The 16,599-nt window shown below is 48.4% G+C and overlaps 1 protein-coding gene across 3 annotated transcripts in view; it reads left to right on the plus strand.

Moving 5' to 3' along the window:
- Positions 1–8,285, plus strand: part of SPINT1 (serine peptidase inhibitor, Kunitz type 1) — a 14,308-nt gene extending 6,023 nt beyond the window's left edge. For 2 of the 3 annotated variants that reach the window (XM_010847968.1, XM_010847967.1), the window contains exons 3-11: positions 3,955–4,082; positions 4,304–4,442; positions 4,539–4,757; positions 4,887–4,913; positions 5,251–5,376; positions 5,493–5,543; positions 6,538–6,708; positions 6,928–6,975; positions 7,382–8,285. In XM_010847968.1, coding sequence (XP_010846270.1) covers positions 3,955–4,082; positions 4,304–4,442; positions 4,539–4,757; positions 4,887–4,913; positions 5,251–5,376; positions 5,493–5,543; positions 6,538–6,708; positions 6,928–6,975; positions 7,382–7,605 — 1,133 coding nt within the window. In that variant the 3' untranslated portion in view covers positions 7,606–8,285. The remainder of the gene's footprint in view (positions 1–3,954; positions 4,083–4,303; positions 4,443–4,538; positions 4,758–4,886; positions 4,914–5,250; positions 5,377–5,492; positions 5,544–6,537; positions 6,709–6,927; positions 6,976–7,381) is intronic. The other variant, XM_010847969.1, reaches the window with a different exon arrangement.
- Positions 8,286–16,599: the final 8,314 nt, after the last annotated feature.

The raw sequence follows: 16,599 nt of genomic DNA on the forward strand, positions 1-16,599 counted from the left end.
GTGGCTCAGACCATGAACTCCTTATTGCCAAATTCAGACTTAAATTGAAGAAAGTAGGGAAAACCACTAGACCATTCAGATATGACCTAAATCAAATCCCTTATGATTATACAGTGGAAGTGAGAAATAGATTTTAAGGGCCTAGATCTGATAGATAGAGTGCCTGATGAGCTATGGAATGAGGTTCGTGACATTGTACAGGAGACAGGGATCAAGACCATCCCCATGGAAAAGAAATGCAAAAAAGCAAAATGGCTGTCTGGGGAGGCCTTACAAATAGCTGTGAAAAGAAGAGAAGTGAAAAGCAAAGGAGAAAAGGAACGATATAAACATCTGAATGCAGTGTTCCAAAGAATAGCAAGAAGAGATAAGAAAACCTTCTTCAGCGATCAATGCAAAGAAATAGAGGAAAACAACAGAATGGGAAAGACTAGCGATCTCTTCAAGAAAATCAGAGATACCAAAGGAATATTTCATGCAAAGATGGGCTCGATAAAGGACAGAAATGGTATGGACCTAACAGAAGCAGAAGATATTAAGAAGAGATGGCAAGAATACACAGAAGAACTGTACAAAAAGATCTTCACGACCCAGAGGGACTGATGGACTGGTTAAATGTGTTAAAAGTGCTATGCAACCAAAAGTATGTATTACTGTGAATGATTTCCAGTATATATTAAGGGAAAAGCAAGATGAAGAACTTGCATGCTTATAAATTCAATACTCTGTCTCCTGATAGTCACACATACACACGCCCCCAAACTAGTAACTGAGAATACCTCTGGAGAGAAGGTTCGTTCATGTCCTTATGCTTAGTCATGTCCAGCTCTGCGACCCCATGGAGTGTAGCCAACCAGGTTTTTCTGTCCATGGGATTTTCCGGGCAAGAATACTGGAGTGGGTTGCCATTTCCTTCTCCAGGTCCATGTATTACCTAAGCTAAAAACAAAATTGAAGATTATAAAAGTAATAATAAAAAAAAGTCATCCTTCTAATCAGGTATAACCTGCAGCATGGTGTTTTGATGTTTTGCAGCAAGTATGAGTCAGACCAGGGTTCAAATCCTAGCTCTGCTGTTTAGAAACTGAGCAACCCTGGGCAAGTCATTTAACCTCTCTGGTGTCAGTTTCTCATCTGGAAAGAGGAGCAAGAATGTGGTTGTGGCAGGATGGTTAGGCAGGTCGGCAATATAGATGGGGGCAGCAAACCTCCTGTGAATATTCATATAGTAAATACTTTAGATTTTGTATTGGTTACAACTGCTCAGCTGCTGTTGTAACATGAAAGCAGCCATCCACAATTTGTAAACAATTTGGTAAGGCTGTATCTTAATTTATAGACACAAATTTGAATTTTATGGGCTTTTCACATGTCATGAAGTATTGTTTAAGAATTCTTTTCAACTGTTAAAAAATATAACAGGTTGGGCTAAATGTGGCCTGCAGGCCATAATTTGCCAGCTCTGATAAGATACTACAGATAAAGTACCTAGTGTGTGCCAGCCACGCTTTTTTTTTTTCTTTTAATTATTTTATTTTTGGCTGTGCTGGATCTTCATTCCTGTGCATAGGCTTTCTCTAGTTGCCAAATGGGGACTACTCTCTAGTTGCAGTGTGACAGCTTCTCGTTATGGTAGCTTCTCCTGTTGTGGAGTGTGGGATCTAGAGCCCAGACACAGTAGTTGTGGTCCAGGGGCTTAGTTGCCCCAAGGCATGTGGGATCGTCCCAGACCAGGGATTGAACCTGTCCCCTGCATTGGCGGGCAGATTCTCAGCCACGGGACCACCAGGGAAGTCCTCTGAGCACAGTTTCCATTAGCAGCAGCTTTGTTAGTATGACTCCAGGTCTTTCTCCACCTCTGGCTTCTCTGGGGCTCCCACTGCACTCCTCTCCCTTAAATTCAACTTCTCTATGGCTGAAGCCACATGTTCCTGCTAGATCTGGTTTCCCTTCTGCCCATGCCCTGGCTCTCCGTTGCCAGTTCCCTAGAGCTTGTCAGGCACAGCAGCCTGAAGCATCTGCCCGTTGTTTCTTAGATCCTCCTTTCCATCTCTGTCATCATTCAGTTGCTAAATTGTGTCCAGCTCTTTGTGGCCCCATGGACTGCAGCATACCAAGCTTCCCTGTCCTTCAGTATCTCCCAGAGTTTGTTCACACTCATGTCCATTGAGTCAGTGAGGCTATCCAACCATTTCATCCTCTGTTGCCCCATTCTCCTCCTTGCCTCAATCTTTTCCAGCATCAGGATCCATCCCTAAGCTATCTCTTAATTCAGACTGCTTCTGTTGCATCTGCCTTGAACTACTGCACTGGTCCACTTGCTGGTCTCCTTGCTCCGTAGAAATAATTCTATTCCAGACAGATGGGTAAACAGCTGCTGCCGGGAGCTTAAGAATTCCCCTGCTACCCTAGCCCTTGGCCTTCCCTTAGTACTTCTGGAGCTTGATCAGGCTTTGCAGGAGGTCAGCTTCTAGTGCAGACTGGGCCTCCAGGCTTCTGTGCCACTATTCATTGCCAGTGTCTGTCCCCTTTCTGTACCATCAGTTGTCAAGTATTTGCATGTTAATCCTGTTTGTGCACATGCCCTGACCGAGTGTCCAGGGCCCTTGGAGATCTAGCCCAGCCCAGCTGGTCTCCTTAAAGTCCACCAAACCAGCCTTGCAAATTCCCCACTCCTTGTTTTGGCTCATCATGCTTTCTGCTATCATCAGCAACACAGAACATTCTTCCCCACAACCAAACAAAAAAAAAGTAAAAGAATTTTAAAAATCCTTTGTCTCAAAAAAAAAAATCCTTTGTCTTTTCTTCACAGAGCCTTGCCTTTTTCCTCTAACTTGCTGTGATCTTTCCTTTCTTTAAACATCCATTTCCTTGTCTTGTACATGTACCACAAACCCCTTCATCTTGGTGGGTCTTTTCTCTGGTTTTGCTTCCTGTGGCTGGGTCTTAACCTGCCTAACGGGACCATGACACCCTCAAGGGCAGTATGTCAGTTTCCTAGGGCTGCTATGCCAAAGTAGTACAAAGTGGGTGGCTGAAAACAATAGCAATGTATTGTCTCAGTTCCAGAAGCCAGACGTCCAAAATCAAGATGTCCACAGGGCCATGCTCTCTCTGAAGACCCTGGCTGAGGGAGGGTATTTTGTGTCCCCTTGTAACTGGAGGAGGCACCCTCTTCATGTGCCCGGTCATCATGGGACCAGGCTTGACACAGTGCTGCCCGGGAACTCTGTACTTAAGGCCTCTGTCCGGATGGGCTTCTCAGCAGTGATCTGGGCTGCAGAGAGAAGGGTGATGATGTTAATTACACATTAACTTATCTGGCATTTCAAAAGTGTTGTTACTCTAACTTTTAAAAAAATACATTTATTTGGTTGCGCCGCGTCTCAGAGGTGGCACGCGGGTTCTTTGATCTTCCTTGCAGCATGTGGGTTCTTTAGTTGTGGCATGCAGGATCTTCAGTTGTGGCATACAAACTTAGTTGAAGCATGTGGGATCTAGTTCCCTGAACAGGGATCAGACCCAGGCTCCCTGTTTTGGGAGTGCCAAGTCTTAGCCACTTGGACCACCACAGAAGTCCCCTGACTTTTTAAAGCAATTAGCACAAGTACCTGCTTATTGTAGAAAATAGGAAAATTCCTCCTTCCAAATATATGTGTGTATATGTATGTATATGTATATATACATATATTTTTTTTTTCCTAAATGGAATCAGATGGCAATGCATTCAGTTATTTGCTTCAGAAAGTGGCTTTACAACATTAGAATGTCTTAAGTGTAACATATCTAAATAGAGGACAAGAAGAATGGTTTCATTGCGAAATTGTATCTGTGTCTCACCAGGCTGCTGAGTCCTAGGTTGGTCTAGTTGCCACCCATAGGGCACCAGCCCCTCACTTGAGGAGGGATCCTTCCCATTCAGTGAGAGTTCACCTTACCTCACCTTCCTCCCAGGGTCCCGGATCCCCATGGCCTGGGACGGTATAGACTTGAAGGTACAGCCCCAGGAGCCCCTAGTGCTGAAGGGTGTGGAGAACACAGACTGGCGTCTGCTGCGGGGTGACACAGACATCAGGGTCGAGGTGAGACACTGGGTGGCTCTCGGACCCCCACCTCAGCTCTCCAGGGCTCCTTCCTGGGGCCATAGGCCCAACTGTGGCTCCAGGAGGGATGGGGTGGATAAAAGCCGAGGATCCATTTAATACCAAGACCGTCTGCTCTCCCCAGTTGGGGCAGGGGCGGGGGAACGGCTTTTTGGGAGGGCCTGGAGCAGCCCCTGCCTGACGGCCATTCCTGTGCCTAGAGGAATGATCCAGACCAGGTGGAGCTGTGGGGACTCAAAGAAGGCAGCTACCTGTTCCAGCTGACGGCGACCGGTTCAGACCAGCCAGAGAGGACGTCCAACGTCACAGTCACTGTGCTGTCCCCTGAGCAGACGGAAGGTAAGGAAGCGGGGCGAGGAGGCCACCATGGGAGGCATCCCCCGCCCCAGTTGCCTGGCCCTTCAGACGCCCCTGACCAACTTCCCTGCCTGCCAGAATACTGCCTTGCATCCAGGAAGGTGGGCCGCTGTCGTGGTTCCTTCCCCCGCTGGTACTACGACCCCACAGAACAGATCTGCAAGAGTTTTGTTTATGGAGGTTGCCTGGGCAACAAGAACAACTACCTTCGGGAGGAAGAGTGCAAGCTCGCCTGCCGCAATGTGCAAGGTGGGCCTTTGCGAAGCAGTGTTGGGGCTCAGGTGACGTTCCCCCAGGGTAGGTGTTCTCTCTTCACGGATCAGGGAGGTGGGCATGGGCATACCCCCATCCCTAGGCCCCCCTATCAGCTCATCCCGGCTGGGGCCTGGCCCTGCCTCCTCTCACTTCTCTGTTTTTCTCTCCTAGGTCCCTCAGCAGAAAGGCATCATCCAGGTGGGCTTTGCTGCTTTCCTTGTTTCCCTTACCCCTGCCAGCTCTCCAGCCGGTATCAAGTCCAGGCCCCTGCCCACACTGCCCTGGCTCTACAACTCATTCCTGCCCTCAGAACGGAGGCCCACAAGTGCCTCACCCCCTGCAGCTCAGGATCCTCCCATCAGCCTTTGCCTGTTTTGTGTGAGGGTTTGAGGGGCAGGGGTGGAGAGGGAACAGGGGCTGTGTCATGATGCCGCCTGGGGGTAGAGAGGGCCAGGTAGATGATGGACTCGAGGTATTTGCTGGCCTCTGCACCCCCACCTGACCTCACCCTCCCCCTGGCCTCACCCCTACTCAGTGTGTTCTGGCAGCTGCCACTCCAGCAAGTTCCGCTGCGGTGATGGCTGCTGCATCGACAGCTTCCTGGAGTGTGACGACACTCCTGACTGCCCCGACGCCTCCGATGAGGCCACCTGTGAGAAATGTGAGCCCTGGGGGTGGAGGGCAGCGGGCAGGGCAGGGCAGAGCCAGCCCACTCACCCCACACCTCTGCGAGGCCCTTGTCAGGTCTGCACCTCTGATGATCTTTCATCTTTGCAGACACCAGAGACTTCGATAAACTCCAGAGGATCCATTTCCCCGGGGACAAAGGTGAGCTCCTGCCCTGGTCTCCTGGGTCAGGGCTGAACTACTCTCCTCACTAATGCCATCAGTGTACTGAAGGGGCTTGCTGTGGATACCAGGCTGTGGGCAGAAAGCTGGGGGCAGGGGTGTCCTGTGCTTTTCTTTCTGTGTTTGCTAAGCATCAAACACCTCCTGAAATTCTTATTTTTTTTTAGGCCATGCCACATGGCATGTGGAATCTTAGTTCTCTAACCAGGGGTTGAGCTCATGCCCCTTGCACTGGAAACTCAGGGTCTTAACCACTGGATTGCCAGGGGAGTTCCAACACCTTCAGAACTTTAACCATGCCTACATATCACTGAGATGTTATTGATTTAACTTAATATATTAAAAAGGAAATTTCCGGGACTTCCCTGGCAATCCAATGGTTAAGACTCCACACTTCCAATGCAAGGGGCATGGGTTTAATCCATGGTCAGGGAACTAAGATCCCGCATGCTACGCAGCACAGCCAAAAATAAATAACTGAAATTGGAGATTAAAAAAGAAAAAGGAACTTTCACATCAGTACTGTAAATGAAAAGCCACTATTATATGTCACAATTTGAGATTTGCTTTTAACATAAGTATAATAAAACATATAATAAAAAATTTTAGCTGGATGCTGTTGGCTGCCAAGGTTCAGACTGAGTCTTCTTTGTTAGAAGGCAGACCATCAAGTGCTGGGGAGAAACCAAGACCTTGATACAGTCAGGAATGCTGAAAGAAAATTAAGAAATAGTTATATGAGTCAGCCTAGGGTAATTCTGGACCCACACTTACTCTCTTGCATTTATCTTCCTTGCTTCTAGCAGCACTGCAAATGGCCCAGATATTCCTGGGGCCCCCAGGGCCCTCACTGAATCACAGCCATCCCCAGCCTGAGGAGGGTCGGGGGTGGCGGGCAGCAACCATGTGGAGCCTAGTGGTGGCAGGGAGGTCCCGTGGACATTCACACCTTCGTCTGCTCCTTACCCTGCAGGGCACTGTGTAGACATGCCAGACACGGGCCTCTGCTCAGAGAGCATCCCCCGCTGGTACTACAACCCCTTCACTGAACACTGTGCCCGCTTTACCTATGGCGGTTGTTATGGCAACAAGAACAACTTTGAGGAGGAGGAGCAGTGCCTTGAGTCCTGTCGTGGCATCTCCAGTGAGTGGGGCAGAGGGGGGCCGGAAGATGGGGAGGTGAAAGGCTTAGCTGGAGCATTCAGCTCTGTCTCAAGGCGTGGACTGGTCAGCCTTGTCGTCAGAGCACCTGAACTAAGGGTGAGAGAGGATGGCAGTGGGGTGTCTGGGGCACTACTGATGAGCAGCTGAGTCTTCGAACCTTTCATATTGACTTATCTCCCCCGCCTCCATTGGTTTGTAGAGAAGGATGTGTTTGGTCTGCGGCGGGAAAGCCCCGTTCCCAACACAGGTAAGCCTCCCGTCTGCCTGTCACCACTGAGTAGGTATCAACTGAAAGATCAACTCCACTCAATTGGTTGTGACAGCCTAAGCCTGTGTTGAGAGGATCCTGAGGTTGGTTAAAGGGACAATGGTGGTACCTGCCGGGGCAAGGGAGAGAAGGATAGAAATACATGCCAGGTCTGCGGGCCATCAGTGTCCTCCCCGTATCAGCTGCAAGTAGAGTGACCTGGAGCCAAGACCCAGCAGAATCCCTCCCACCAAACTCCCAGCAGAGCAGTTTCAGCTGCTCACATGCCCAGGGTCCTTATTCCACCACCACCACCCACCGCGTCCGTTTGCCTAAGTCCCTTTGATACAGAATAGGGGTGGGCGTCAGGACCCAGCAGTGCTTCATCCGGCCCTTCCTCCCCCAGGCTCCCTGCCTCCCCCAGGCCCCGTGGAGGTGGCCATTGCAGTGCTCCTGGGTACCTGCATCGTGGTGGTGGTCGCCATTCTGGGCTACTGCTTCTTCAAGAACCAGAGAAAGGACTTCCACAGACACCGCCACCCCCCACCTTCCACCCCCACCAGCTCCAAGGTCTCCACCACTGATGACATGGAACACCTGGTCTATTACCAAACAACTAGACCCCTCTGAGCCTGGGCCTCTCCAGGGCTCTCGCCATCTCTCACCCAGCCCTGCTTCCTAGCCAAGACGGAGGCCTGGGCTGGGCAAAGACTTCGGGACCAGACTTCTCCAGCCTGTTTCCCAGGGCTGTTCTGCCTCCAAGGCCAGGGCTTCAGCTCCTCTTGGAGGAGTCTCAGCTAAGTCCAGGCTACTTGTTCCTGAGAAAGCTCACAGGTCTGCAAGGAGCAGAAAACCTTTGAGCCAGGAGTCCCAAAGAAATGGACCTCTCCACGTAGGATTTCAGAGGAAGTTGGAGTTTTGCTTCCAGTTCCAAGCTGCCTGCCCCCATCCCATGACCTTGGGAAAGGGCTTGGGACAGCATCAGAAGCTGGAAGCCCCAACCCTTTCCTCCACATCTGGCCCTCCCATTCTGCAAAGTCCAGGGCTCCAGTGGGCGGCGGTCTGTGGGGGGAAGGACTTCCCTGTATATTTTGTGTTGTACAGAGTTCCTTTTTGTTTATTTAATGCCATGGGGGGTGGGTGAGAGGAGTAGGAAGTGGCTCTCTGGCCCCACCCCTTCCCCTGCCCCCCATAGTAAGCCCCAAGCCAGCCCAGCCTGCACATGGAGCCAGATCCTCCGCACCCACTGGAGCTCCCTTGTTTCCACGGGCCAGAGTCCACTCAGTGGAATAAAGTGATTTATTCTGTGAGTCTCTTGCCTCTGCTCTGTGGGCCAGGAAAGGGACAGGCTGCTGGGGGGAGATGGGACCGTCCTGTCCAACCGGTTTCGGCTTTGGTCATCCTGTTCAGCAGGTTTTCCCACCCTTCCCGAAACTGTCCTAGCCCCAGCCCCTGAGGGTGGAGAGACTTGCCAAGTCTGACCACCAGGGGGGAGGGGAGAAAGAGCCCTGGGAGTAGGGACCTAGGGAGGCCATGGAGCTCTGTTTCTTCCTGGTTTGGGCCTGCAGTATGTAGTCGAGGACTTGGGGGGTGGGGGGTGCATACACTTGAACCCTGGTTTGGTTTTTTCATTTTGTAGCCGAGGCTTTCAGGATCTTAGTTCCCTGACCAGGGATTGAACCTGGGCCCCTCCAGTGGAGCCACTGGACCGCCAGGGAATTTAACTGAACCCTGGTTCTTATCTCTACTCCCTTTGGTGTAGGGGCTGGGGACAAGGGGCCCATCTGGTCACCCACAGAAGCCTTTGCTTCTCACAGGAGTGTAGCTGCTCCCCAGGCTCTGAGCTCCTGCCATTAGTTCAGGTGCTCGCCTCCAATCCACACCCCTCTGTTTGTTTGAGCTACCTACCTGCTTGTGCAAAAAAAAATCATTCCGTTAATTCATTCATTTATTCAACCAATTATTTATTGAGCTATGTACCAGGCACCACCAGTCCTTAGAAGTTTGGTATTTTTAAGCATATAGGAAGCGCTGTGTAAGTGCTTTAACATATCTCAAGTGATTGCCTCAGCACACAATCCCAGGATGAAGGTATTACCATTATCCGCGTTTTACAGGCGAGGAAACTGACTCAACAAAGATCATTTCCTAAGGTCTTAGAGCTGGTAGCGGGGGATTGATTTAAACCTTTACATTACAAGAGAGAGACTTTTTTAAATTGTGGAAAGTGCCACACAGAAAAATCAAATAGCAGTGTGAGAGGTTGAGGACTACTTTTAAAGGGTTGAAGAGCAACTGAGGTTAATGTCCATATTTGAGTCCTAAGTGTACAGCTCAATAAATTTCCATAACTGCACACACCCAGGAGACAAGCACCCAGATCAAGAAGCGGAGCCTTGGGATTTCCCGGGTAGTCCAGTGGCGCTCCCAGTGCAGGGGGCCCGGTTTTGACCCCTGGCCAGGGGTGGCACTGGTGGTAAAGAACCCGCCTGCCAATGCAGGGGACTTAAGAGAGGCAGGTTTGATCCCTGGGTTGGGAAGATTCCCTGGAGGATGGCATGGCAACCCACTCCAGTATTCTTGCCTGGAGAATCCCATGGCCAGAGGAGCCTGGCGGGCTACAGTCCAGAGGCTCACAGAGTTGGACACGGCTGAAGCGACTTAGCACACACACAGGGAACTAGGTCCCACATACCACGACCAAGTGTTCACATGCCACAGCTAAGGCTTGGTGCAACCAAATAAGTAAATTAATTTTTTCTAAAAGAAGCAAAACCTTATTAGCAGCCCAGGGCAGGCCTCTTTTTGATGGCTTTCTCACAGCCCTTGCGCCTGTGGTACTGAACTGGCCCATCTTCACCCTTCTCATGAGTGCTCATTCCTGAGATCCTCTCGGGATTACTCCCTGCTCTACATCCTGTGTCTGCTAACAGGACCCTCATCACCAAGCACCCCCTTTTCCATTTAGTTACCTGTCTTCCCACAGTGCTGCAGACACAGATGGCATCTTAAATCACCTGAGTCTGCAGCTCACCACACCCCCTCTATGACCTTAGTAAATGGTAGTGGTTCAATAAACATTGAGTAGATGGCAGGGGTGGGGCCTTTACTGTGCTTTGGCTGTTTCCATTTCAAAGGGCATTGTATTTTGCTTCCTACTTTGCCAGCCACTCATGCATCCTTCAAGGTTCAAAATGGGCTTGATTCCTCCTCTCGTCCCCACAGCACCAGGAAACTTCATTATCCCTTGGTTCTCTATGAGCACTTCCAGGCTGATGTCAATTCTGTATCTCAATACCTAGAAGAGTAATCAACACAGAATAAGAGCTTAATAAGTGTTTGTTGGACTGAAGGGAGCATCCTCCTCTTAGGGAGGGTGGAGATGAAGTGAGATGACGGCAGACAAAAGTGCCTTCCCTAGCAAGAGCTGCTGGGAGGCAGGCAGGGCTGAGTCAGCTGGCTGACGAGAGGTGGGAGCGCAGAGGAGCCACTAGGGGGCGCTCTTATCACTGCCAGGAGCTGTCTTTGCAGCAAGAGTTGAACCCAGAGTACACAGTCCCAGACAGGTGTCAGGTGTGGAGCAATAAAAGTTGACACACAGCACCTGCTTTTCTGGAACTTACACACTGGAGTGCAGGCGGAAGGAATGCAAATACTGTACCTAAACAATTTGGTCCCCGAACTGCTGAGACATTCCCAACTGTTCTCTGCTCTGTCCCCAGCCAAATGACTCCTTTTCCCAGAACTTTCACACCTCCTTTTCTTTGTATAGGCAGTTGCCTCCACCTTGAATATCTCTTTGCCTCTGGAAAGCTCCTACTTGATAATCCAGCTGAAAAAGCCACCCTCTCATAGCTGCCCTGCATACACATGACCGGGTGTTAGCTTAAGTGGGACAAGGCTCCTCCACTCTGGGATGGAGGCCGGGTCTTATTTACCTCAGTATCCACCGTGCCAGGATCCCCTTGGTTATAGCGTATCCCACAAATGGATGTTGAATGAAACAGGCTGGTCAAGCCACAGAGATTAAGAAAGAGGTTGGGAAATGGCTTCATCAGTTCAGTTCAGTTGCTCAGTCTTGTCCGACTCTGCGACTCCACCGACTGCAGCACAGCAGGCTTCTCTGTCCATCACTAACTCCCGGAGTTTACTCAAACTCATGTCCATTGAGTCGGTGATGCCATCCAACCATTGTATCCTGTGTCATCCCCTTCTCTCGCCTTCAATCTTTCCCAGATCAGGGTCTTTTCAAATGAGTCAGTTCTTCGCCACAGGTGGCCAAAGTATTGGAGTTTCAGCTTCAGGATCAGTCCTTCCAATGAATATTCAGGACTGATTTCTTTTAGGATGGACTGGTTGGATCTCCTTGCAGTGCAAGTCTTCTGCAACACCACAGTTCAAAAGCATCAACTCTTTGGCGCTCAGCTTTCTTTATAGCCCAACTCTCACATCCATACATGACTACTGGAAAAACCATAGCTTTGACTAGACAGACCTTAGTTGTCTGCTTTTTAATATGCTGTCTAGGTTGGTCATAACTTTTCTTCCAATGAGCAAGCATCTTTTAATTTCATGGCTGCAGTCACCATCTGCAGTGATTTTGGAGCCCAAAAAATAAAGTCTGTCACTGTTTCCACTGTTTCCCCACCTATATGCCATAAAGTGATGGGAGCAGATGCCATGATTTTAGTTTTCTGAATGTTGAGTTTTAAGCCAGCTTTTTCACTCTCCTCTTTCATCAAGAGGCTCTTTAGTTCCTCTTCACTTTCTGCCATAAGGGTGGTATCATCTGCATATCTGAGGTTATTGATATTTCTCCCAGCAATCTTGATTCCAGTTTGTGCTTCCTCCAGCCCAGCATTTCTCATAATGTACTCTGCATATAAGTTAAATAAACAGGGTGACAATATGCAGCCTTGACGTACTCCTTTTCCTATTTGGAACCAGTCTGTTGTTCCATATCCAGTTCTAACTGTTGCTTCTTGACCTGCATACAGATTTCTCAAGAGGCAGGTCTGGTGGTCTGGTATTCCCATCTCTTTCAGAATTTTCCACAGTTTATTGTGATCCACACAGTCAAAGGTTTTGGTGTAGTCAATAAAGCAGAAGTAGGTGTTTTTCTGGAACTCTCTTGCTTTTTTGATGATCCAACGGATGCTGGCAATTTGATCTCTGGTTCCTGTGCCTTTTCTAAATCTAGCTTGAACATCTGGAAGTTCATGGTTCACATACTGCTGAAGCTCAGCTTGGAGAATTTTGAGCATTACTTAAACTTGCTAGCGTGTGAGATGAGTGCAGTTGTGCGGTAGTTTGAGCATTCTTTGGCATTACCTTTCTTTGGGATTGGAATGAAAACTGACCTTTTCCAGTCCTGTGGCCACTGCTGAGTTTTCCAAATTTGCTGGCATATTGAGTGCAGCACTTTCAAAGCATCATCTTTCAGGATTTGAATTAGCTCAACTGGAATTCCATCACCTCCACTAGCTTTGTTTGTAGTGATGCTTTCTAAGGCCCACTTGACTTCACGTTCCAGGATGTCTGGCTCTAGGTGAGTAATCACACCATCATGGTTATCTGGGTCATGAAAATCTTTTTTGTATAGTTGTTCTGTGTTTTCTTGCCACCTCTTCTTAATATCTTCTGCTTCTGTTCAGTCCATACCATTTCTGTCCTTATTGTGCCCATCTTGCATGAAATGTTCCCTTAGTATCTCTGATTTTCTTGAAGAGATCTTTAGTCTTTCCCATTCTATTGTTTTTCTCTGTTTCTTTGCACTGATCACTGAGGAAGGCTTTCTTATCTCTCCTTGCTATTCTTTGGAACACTGCATTCAAATGAATATATCTTTCCTTTTCTCCTTTGCCTTTCGCTTCTCTTCTTTTCTTAGGTATTTGTAAGGTCTTCTCAGACAACCATTTTGCCTTTTTGCATTTCATTTTCTTGGGGGTGGTCTTGATCACTGCCTCCTGTACAATGTCACAAACCTCCATCCATAGCTCTTCAGGCATTCTGTCTATCAGATCTAATCCCTTGAATCTATTTGTCATTTCCACTGTATAATCATAAGTGATTTGATTTAGGTCATACCTGAATGCTCTAGTGGTTTTCCCTACTTTCTTCAATTTAAGTCTGAATTTGGCAATAAGGAGTTCATGATCTGAGCCACAGTCAGCTCCTGGTCTTGTTTTTGCTGACTGTATAGAGCTTCTCCATCTTTGGCTGCAAAGAATATAATCATTCTGATTTTGGTATTGACCATTTGGTGATGTCCATGTGTAAAGTCTTCTCTTGTGTTGTTGGAAAAGATGTTGGCTATGACCAGTGCATCTCTTGGCAAAACTGTTAGCCTTTGACCTGATTCGTTTTGTACTACAAGGCCAAATTTGCCTGTTACTCTGGTATCTCTTGACTTCCTATTTTTGCATTCCAGTCCCCTATAATGAAAACAACAACTTTTTTGGGTATTAGTTCTAGAAGATCTTGTAGGTCTTCTTAGAACCATTCAACTTAAGCTTCTTCAGCATTACTGGTTGGGGCATAGGCTTGGATTACTGTGATATTGAATGGTTTGCCTTGGAAATGAACAGAGATCATTCTGTCATTTTTGAGATTGCATCCAAGTACTGCATTTTGGACTCTTTTGTTGACTATGAGGGCTAGTCCTTTTCTTCTTAGGGATTCTTGCCCACAGTAGTAGATAAATTCTGAGTTAAATTTGCCCATTCCAGTCCATTTTAGTTCACTGATTCCTAAAATGTCGAGGTTCACTCTTGCCATCTCTTGTTTGACCACTTCTAATTTGCCTTGATTCATGGACCTAACATTCCAGGTTCCTATGCAATATTGCTCTTTACAACATCAGACTTTACTTCTATCACCAGTCACATCCACAACTGGGTATTGTTTTTGCTTTGGCTCCATCTCTTCAGTCTTTCTGGAGTGATTTCTCCACTGATCTCCAGTAGCATATTGGGCACCTACTGACCTGGGGAGTTCCTCTTTCAGTGCCCTATCTTTTGCCTTTTCATACTGTTCATGGCTTCTCAAGGCAAGAATACTGAAGTGGTTTGCCATTTCCTTCTCCAGTGGACCACTTTTGTCAGAACTCTCCACCATGACCTGTCCATCTTGGGTGGTCTTACACAGCGTGGCTCATAGTTTCATTGAGTTGGACAAGGCTGTGGTCCACGTGATCAGATTGGTTAGTTTTCTGTGATTGTGGTTTTCAGTCTGTCTGCCCTCTAATGGAGAAGGATAAGAGGCTATGGAAGCTTCCTGATGGGATAGACAGACTGAGGGGGAAACTGGGTCTTGTTTTGATGGGCAGGGCCATGCTCAGTAAGTCTTTAATCCAATTTTCTATTGATGGGCAGGGCTGTGTTCCTTCCCTGTTGTTTGACCTGAGGCCAAACTATGGTGAAGCTAAATAAGACAATGCAACTCCTTCAAAAGTGCAGGCACTGCTGCACTCAGTGCCCCCAACCCTGCAGCAGGCCACCACTGACCCATGCCTCCACCAGAGACTCCTAGACACTCACGGGCAAGTCTGGGTCAGTCTCTTATGGGGCTCACTCCTCCTTTCTCCTGGGTGCTGGTGCACACAAGGTTTTGTTTGTGCCCTCCAAGAGTCTGTTTCCCCAGTCCTGTGTAAGTTCTGGTGGCTCTATGGTGGGGTTAATGGCAACCTCCTCCAAGAGTGCTTATGTCATACCCAGGTCTACTGCACCCAGAGCTCCTGCCCCTGAAGCAGTCCACTGCTGACCCGTGTCTCCACAGGAGACACTCAAACACAGTTCTGGCTCAGTCTCTGTGGGGTCTCTGGGTCCTGGTGTGCACAAGGTTTGTTTGAGCCCTCCAAGCATCTCTGATGGGTACGGGGTTTGATTCAAAATGTGATTTCTCCCCTCCTACCATCTTGCTGGGGCTTCTCCTTTGCCCTTGGACATGGGGTATCTTTTTTGGTGGGATCCAACAGTCTCCTGTCAACGGTTGTTCAGCAGTGTGTTGTAATTTTGGAATTCTCACAGAAGATGAGTGCATGTTCTTCTAGTCTGCCATCTTGGAGACAGCTTCATGAAGGAGGTATAAAATGAGATGAACAGGTGGCTGTGTGTGCTGCAGGCATAACAAAATCAAAGTGAGCAAAAGCTGGGCAGTGGAGATCATGGTTCTTGTTTTGACGGGGGTCCAACCAGCTGCTCAGTTTGGCTCAAGCACTAAAAGGAAAAGCTGGGAGGCTGGTAGGTAGAGATCACATTGGTGGGCACTTGGGGATTTGAGCAGAGGGACAAGGGAAGGGAAATCCAAACTGAACTTTAAGAAGTGGACATATAAGCAGGCTATATCATTAGAGGTGGAAACCCAGAGAGAGGGAAGGGAGGAGGAAGCCACATCAAGTAAGTTAGGCAGAGGGACCTTTGTGAAGTACATGGTAGACAGGCAGTAAAGCCTAGTTGGAAAGGTTGCATGCTGGCAGTCAGTTGGGCTGTGACCCAAACAGTGGTTTAATTTCTTTAATTAGTTATTACATTTAAAGAATCGGGAAACTTTATTTAAAACACACACACACACACATATCTAGCTTGTGAAAACTTAAGACTCTGGCAATTGAGGTCCACATTCCTACAGTGATTTAGGCACTAGGTCCTCTTGATCCCCTCAGGCACTAACTGCCCCCATCCCCTATCCACCCTACATCTCCCTAGGTTAGGTGCTTGCCTGGACCCTCCAGGCATTTGACTTTGGGCGTCTTATCCCTAATAACCCATCCTCCTTCCAGTGTTTTCTCTAGAACTTACTGGTCCTAGCAGCTCACATGAGGTGAGGTGAAAGTCACTCAGTCATATCTTTGCGACCCCATGAACTATACAGTCCATGGAAATCTCTAGGCCAGAATACTAGAGTGGGTAGCCTTTCCCTTCTCCAGGGGATCTTCCCAACCCAGGGATTGAACCTAGGTCTCCAGCATTGTAGGCAGATTCTTTACCAGCTGAGCCACAAGGGAAGCCCAAGAATATTGGCGTGGGTAGCCTATCCCTTCTCCAGGGGATCTTCCCGACCCAGGAATCAAACTGGGGTCTCCTGCATTGAAGGCAGATTCTTTAAAAACTGAGCTATCAGGGAAGCCAAATCAGATCAGAGATCAGATCAGTCACTCAGTTGTGTCTGACTCTTTGCGACCCCATGAATAGCAGCACGCCAGGCCTCCCTGTCCGTCACCAACTCCTGGAGTTCACTCAGACTCACGTCCATCGAGTCAGTGATGCCATCCAGCCATCTCATCCTCTGTCGTCCCCTTCTCCTCCCGCCCCCAGTCCCTCCCAGAATCAGAGTCTTTTCCAATGAGTCAACTCTTCACATGAGGTGGCCAAAGTACTGGAGTTTCAGCTTTAGCATCATTCCTTCCAAAGAAATCCCAGGGCTGATCTCCTTCAGAATGGACTGGTTGGATCTCCTTGCAGTCCAAGGGACTCTCAAGAGTCTTCTCCAACACCTGTCTCAAAAGCATCAATTCTTTGGCGCTCAGCCTTCTTCCCAGTCCAACTCTCACATCCATACATGACCACAGGAAAAACCATAGCCTTGACTAGACGAACCTTTGTTGGCAAAGTAATGTCTCTCTCT

The sequence above is a fragment of the Bison bison genome, unplaced genomic scaffold (genome assembly GCF_000754665.1).
Source record: "Bison bison bison isolate TAMUID 2011002044 unplaced genomic scaffold, Bison_UMD1.0 scf7180017864259, whole genome shotgun sequence".
In the NCBI taxonomy this organism is placed as follows: domain Eukaryota; kingdom Metazoa; phylum Chordata; class Mammalia; order Artiodactyla; family Bovidae; genus Bison; species Bison bison.